At 37.7% G+C, this 6,559-nt stretch overlaps 1 protein-coding gene across 1 annotated transcript; it reads right to left on the bottom strand.

Moving 5' to 3' along the window:
• Positions 1-75: 75 nt before the first annotated feature.
• Positions 76-6,023, bottom strand: cops2 (COP9 signalosome subunit 2). Its single transcript, XM_020641187.3, has 13 exons — positions 5,865-6,023; positions 5,277-5,390; positions 5,081-5,158; positions 4,864-4,989; positions 4,673-4,762; positions 4,496-4,573; positions 4,123-4,297; positions 3,817-3,995; positions 3,522-3,574; positions 2,221-2,318; positions 2,048-2,130; positions 1,264-1,322; positions 76-593 (listed from the first exon to the last, which is right to left on the bottom strand). Exons 1-13 carry the CDS (start codon positions 5,916-5,918, stop codon positions 449-451), a joined length of 1,332 nt encoding a protein of 443 aa, XP_020496843.1. The 5' UTR covers positions 5,919-6,023; the 3' UTR covers positions 76-448.
• Positions 6,024-6,559: the final 536 nt, after the last annotated feature.

The raw sequence follows: 6,559 nt of genomic DNA, 5'->3' as shown, positions 1-6,559 counted from the left end.
AACATTTTATTTGACGTGTAGCCTGTCTCACAGTTAAAACTTTGTAGCTAGTCAAAGGCAGCTGAATCCTTATAGTGCTGAGAGAAATCTGTTTATTACCAACAGGCAACAGTATACATTAAAATACTGTGTACAAGTTTTCATACACATTTGGACTTTTTTTTTTTTTTTTTTTAAACAACTGAAGCATTTGTGTGTTGCACATGGAAGGATCTGCCAATCAGGAACATGAAAAAAAATAAGTGTCAGTGATTTCCTCTCATCACGACAAAACATCACACTTTGAACACGTTCTCGGGGGTTCCTTGTGTCTTCTTGAAATTGGTGGCATTCTCAAAACCTGTGCTGTGTATCTTGTCTCAGAGGATATACTTGAAGAAGCACAGTAGCATACTTTATGGATGTATTAAAACATGCCATTTTCCTTGTCTCTTGATTTTACATGCCATCATGTGAGCTTGCTAACAATGGCTTGGTTGAGAGTGTTCAGCTGATTTGTCCATTTGTCTAAAGCTGTGTAGCGAGCCCCTCCTCTCTTCTGGTAATCCAGTTCTAGTAGCTGGTTGACTTGGTCAATTCGTCCATGGATTGTGCTGTGACAAAGAAGATGAGAGTAAGCAGAGAGGCTATACACTCTGAAAAATATGAGAAACCAGACTGACTTTTTTTTTTCCATCAGGTCTCAGTGTTTTAAAGCCAGTACAAACTCCACACAGTGTAGTCATACAATAAAAGTTAACATTTGAAATGACAGTCAAAATGTACTTGTCTTATTCTATTAAGTTTCTGATCCAGATGCTAATTGTAATTTCTTAATTATGTAGTCAACACAGCACCTGGTGATAAAAACAAGATGCATTACTTCTTTAGCATACTAATTCATCTAAAAATATTCTAACATTGAAGCTCCTGTGGCTTTAAAAAGTTATTATTAGTTAAGTTAATATAAAAAATATAAATACTTATTTTTCTCCACATAAATGATATTACCTAAAATATATCCCTTTGACAAATCTGCAACAATAACTATTGAGTATGTTCGAGGGATCTGGTGCTTTCACCTGCTGCTAAGCGTTTTACATCAGAGAGGCTGTAAAAAGCAGGTCATCGTCACAGTACGAAAATGAATCAAGCAAAAGATATGACGGAAACTGTCAATGAATAACAATAACCAAAGGATGCAAACTATGAGGAACTGTAATTATTTACAGGAAGAAAGCTATTTTCGTGCCTCCTTGGCAGACACGTGAGGGAGGAACTTACTTGTCCAAGATGCACTGCACAAGCAAACTCTCCACATCACACACATCAATGTTCAGCTCCTGAAAGACAAAAGAAACAGTCAAGACTCCTCCTTGCTTCTGTAGAGGAGTGTGTGAACTCGTAACTTCTTTAAGCATTCACAAACATCAACCTGAGCCAATGCAAATATCATGATTGATGTTCTGCTAAAGGCCTATGACGAAAACTATCACAAAAGCATGTTAACTAACGAGCAACTAAATAAATACAGAGGTTGCATAAACATTAACAGATACAATCAAGGTGATTGCTGTCATCTGACTGTGACATGAGAAAATACTACAACCACTTCTCATAACACTGTAATTTCATGACCTCAACTTCTTTTTTTAAAGAATATTATAATAAATCAAACACACCTTAAGCATGATTATGAGATTTTCTAAACACATTTTGTGTCACTTCAATGTGTGGATCTCATCATAATATGTGTCATGCTAATGCATAATGTGTATTTCTTTGGCATGTATAACATGCCATAAAAAGGCATTTTGATAAAGCCATCCAAAGCAAGATCAAATCATGGTGCATCAGTTGTTGCTTTTAAACTTTTATCTGAACAATGTGTGATTAAACTTGTGATTGAAAACCCCATTTCAAAATTGTATAAATGATTGGTTTTCAAAACAGAACAATCAAAATGTAAAAATAATCTAATTGGCACATTGGAGTGTGATCAAAGAGGAGCAGCAGAGTTAGATAAAGCCCCCGTAAAGGACATAATTTGTGATGGAATTGGACTTACCTTAGAAATGAAAGGGATGTGTATTCTCGTGTACGGTTTGATGAGTTTGATAAGTACTTGAGTTCTAATGTTCCGCAGGAGCTCTGAAAGACAACATCACATGATCAGCCACACTCCCAAAAGAAAAGATAAAGTTTTCCTGCATGTGGACTCATGTCACGTTCACCACTCACCCTCTATGTGCTCTCTAATGAACGGGTCGTCCATTATGTTACTGTGATTTGTTTTCAAGATTTTCTCAAATTCAGTGATGTCATTGTTCTGGTAGGCGCTGGAAGGAAAAACAGAGAGTGTTGTTATACGATACACATTGTGTCACAGTGACCAACACAAACTCTCATCCTGATAGATGTCAGTCTATTTTCAAAATATCTGACTCTTTGTAAACATTATTCTTATGGCAGTTTTGGGCGTGATTTCTTAGTTTCTTGTTTTTGCAATCAAATTGTTAAATATATGCACAAATCTTAAGCAATTTGAAAATTGAATAGTATTTGTGAAAACATAGGGACAACAGAGAGCAAACAAGAAAGAAAAAGATGACTCAAGTCTTGAGAAAGACTAAAGTAATCTACTATACTTTATACAAACACAATAAAATGTGAAGTTTTGTTGGCAGAGCACTGCTCTGAAAACTTGTAAAAATTATATGAAGGCCATTAAGTTGTTATTTTATTATTTGCACTTGGAGAAATGTTGCCAGATACCCATTAAAAATGCAATATTACTTTACACATAAAATTTGGATGAAGGGAACGACTGACGCTGAAATACTGACCAAAGACCATACAGTTGGGCAATCTGAATCCATCCATTTATCTTTATAGTTTTTGCAATCAACAATATCAATTTCATCGCAGTCTTTTATTAGATAAGAAAAGACAAAGTCAAATGTTCCTGTTTAGGGAATTCTGACTCACACTTGAGGAGCACATAAATAAGATAGTTGGGATTCTGGAGAATACATTATCCCGTATAATAGGTGATGATGTGTGATGGAATAGTGAGAACTACTACAATAACATCCCCCCTTTCTTCACTTTTAAAAGTTGACTTCTTCTCACAATGACATACTGGTTTTGAGTCATGGATGCTTTGCATGTTAAAAGGAGCTGACTAAAGAGCTGGCTCTGACAGACACAAAGATTGCACTGGTCAGCCATAAAGTGATCAGACAAATTAGAAATAAACAGTTAAACCATATACATAGTGTCTATTGTCAGAACATTTTAATTGAACCACAAACTCTTAAACCAAACGGCTATGTTCTTGACATTACAAACGCATTAAATCTGGTCCATCTTACAAGTATTTATGTTGCTTCTTCATTTCAGCTACTTAGTAAATGGGTGACTGTAAAATGTTTAAAGCGCCAGCTAACACTTGAAAACAATGTGTGCTTAAAAAAACATAAATACACGTCTTGTGTTGATTAAGAAAAATATATTTCATCAAAACATGAACGCATGCTTACCTTACTAAGTTAGTCATTGCTAGGATCTCTGGGTCATTTTTGTATGGTTTGGCCTTTGAAAAAAGAACACAGAAGCAAGGTTATACCTTGCACCAAAAACCTCAGTAAATGTCAACTGGCAGGGCACAACACCCCCAAAATACTTTTAGAAAATCATTGAGATTAGAAACATTCTGGCTGGGCTATATGAAAGACTTAAAAGCAACCACCAGTGTGTCTTGATCTCTTGCTTTTCATATTTCTACAAACAGTATACATGCATTTTTATAATAGCAAAAAACGATTAATTTCATACCTCTTGAGAGTCAAAAGGGTTTATTCCTGACTTCATCAGCATGTTAGCTAGCACCAGGTACTTCAGGCATGTCGTCCTTCTTGGGCTTCCGGACTCATCATAGTTTTTAAAGGCCTCAAAGAAGTCTGTGTGAGCTTTCTCAAACTCACCCTCTCTCAAATGCATCTTGCCACCACACTCTGGTCAGAAGCAATTAAGCACAGGTCATTCAGCAAGCATTAGAGACAATACAGGGTGTGCCAGTTTTTCTTAACAACGACGTAATGAACAGGTCAATCAATGACGGAGATATAAAAACAATCGTACCTCTGATAACTCCCATAATGAGCGGGTGAGGAATGGCAGATTTAATATGAAGGGACTGCTCATAAAGAGCTTTCAGTTTCTTGTTGTTTTTTTGCGCTGTGTACATCTGGATTTCAAGAGCATAGATCTCCAACAGCTGTGTGCCTTTTTTCAGGTCATCCTCTCCATCATCTGTCTTTTGTTGACATAAAAAAGGAACAACCTCCTATTAGATGGTTACAAGACACAGACACACCTCACATCAAATTTACTATTTCATTAAAACAGAAGTACAGAAGTCTGTGAAAGAGCTGCTTCCACTGAAAATATATTTGAAGATAATGCTTTCTTTACTGATGAAAAAAAAAAAAAAGACTTCAATGTACTTAATTACCTGACATGACTGGTGAAGTTGCCTAAGAATCTTTTGCAGTTTCCCGTACTCTTCCCTCTCCAAGTACAGCTTCCCCAACTGCAATAGAGGAACAAAAACAAAGAGCGTTTATGAGCACATGTTATACCATTGCATTATTATGGTTGACTACCTAAAACAGTGTAAAACTTTACTCACCTTTGTATTAGTTTTAAACCAAAGTCTGTCATTTTTCGCATCCTTCAAAGCCTCCAACGTGGTTTCGTAGAACTCCTGTAGCAAGTCCATCTAGAAACACAAGAAAGGCATACAAAAAAGACAGATTTAAAACATGGAAGGATTACAAATTTTACTTCACATTAGACCTGCCTCACATCCTCTATCCATACCTGTTTGGAGGTAGAGATATAGTCGAGTATGGAGTTGATTGACTTCTCTGAGTAGTTCCTGGTTACAGCACTTCTGATGTACGTAAGGAGCTGCTTGTACCTGTTCATCATCTCTGGAAAGTTGGTCTGCACAGAAAAAGAAAACCTGTCAACTTCACGTCTAAAGGTGTAGGCGATTATTTAAAAAAAAAAGGTAGGACCGTGTTATTGTGCGTACCAGCTTGAAATTGATTTTGATCATCTGTTTCAGTGCTTTAAATCCCCATTCTCCTTTCTCTCCTTCAAGTTCCAACACCTGAGCACATGTGAAACCGAAAGCATGTTGGTAAATGTTGCACTTTGAAACGAGTGAGACAATCTACACAGAACAACAAAAAAAAATAAAAAAAACTTGTTATTGAGTACAACTCCACCTTCTGGAAACTGCTAAGTGCTGCTTTGGGATCATCCTCCTTCAAGGCTTTGGAGTTGTAGTACTGGTTCTCCAGGTCCACGTTTGGCTCTGAATTACTGTCTTCTGAGTATTCCTTCAGTCAAACACATAAAACAAGTCACACTTTTATTTCAAACATAGGCACATTTGCTAAAAAAAAAAAAAAACACAGCAGGAACTCTTTGCCAGCTAACACATAAGTAAATGATAGCAGACTCCTAATACATGAGCCTTGAGCTAACCTTACGTTAGCAAACGCCATAGCTCGCTAACTAGCCGGCTGCTTTGCTTTGCATGCCCACAAATACAAACCCGAAGAACGCTGAAGGCATGTCGCACATCGTGGATAATGTTTGTCGATATCGGCCAGCGACACAGTACACAAAAAACAACTATTCCACGCTGGCCAATGAGCTATCGTTAGCCAACCACTGTCAGCTTGATATTAGCCAACAAGCTAACCAAACAGCTAACAGTGGCTAGCCCGCACTGTCGGCACTTCACTGTTAGCGGACAAAACCGTGAACAAAATGTGAGTGAAAAGAGAAGTAACGTCAGCTGTAAATACCAGGTCGTAATCTTCTTCATCGTCGCACATGAAATCGTCTTCCATGTCAGACATATTGATGGTCTTCCTCGCTCTTGGTCAGAGACAGACAGTAGCCCGGCCTGTGCTGTGTTTTGCAGCGATAGTGAGGTGGTGTGTCAGGGTGGCACGGAGCAAGAGCCCGGTTCCGTCCATAGATGGGGCTGTTGGATCACCGCAGACACATCAAGAGCTTTGCACTGGGGTGGGTGTGGGTGTGTGGGGGGGGGGGGGACATTCACTTGATGCAGTCCTCTGCATGTTGAAGCACGCAATTGCTGTAGGTGCATAAATGTTTAAGGCATTTTACTGCGATATATAAAAATAGATTTTAGTCCTAGACTCCATGGTTAAAATAACTAAGTAGGCTTCTCACTTATTTTGTAACTCAAGAAGTAGGCTACTAAAGAAGCCTTTTAAAATGGCAATATCTCAGTATTTCCATTTGATAATGCTTTAGAATAGAATTACTTTGTTGATCCCAAACTGGAAAATTGTGCTTTGTAATAATGATGATAATAATTTTATTTTAAAGACGCCTTTCAAAACTCTCAAGGTCACCTTACAGAGCAGAGATAAAAACAACAATGTTACAACACAAGGATAGAATTAACATTAAAAAACACAAAAGGGCGGCTGTGGCTCAGTTGGTAGTGTCATCGCCAACTGAGGTAGAG

Source organism: Labrus bergylta, chromosome 3 (genome assembly GCF_963930695.1).
Source record: "Labrus bergylta chromosome 3, fLabBer1.1, whole genome shotgun sequence".
NCBI lineage: Eukaryota > Metazoa > Chordata > Actinopteri > Labriformes > Labridae > Labrus > Labrus bergylta.
This window is presented reverse-complemented; position numbering and strand designations above follow the sequence as displayed.

Coding starts and splice junctions, on each gene's coding strand:
- cops2 (XM_020641187.3), bottom strand. CDS start 5,918: ATGTCTGACATGGAAGACGATTTCATGTGCGACGATGAAGAAGATTAC. Junction 5,159..5,276: donor CACTTAGCAGTTTCCAGAAG/GTGGAGTTGTAC, acceptor ACATGTGCTCAG/GTGTTGGAACTTGAAGGAGA. Junction 4,990..5,080: donor TCAAAATCAATTTCAAGCTG/GTACGCACAATA, acceptor TTTTCTGTGCAG/ACCAACTTTCCAGAGATGAT.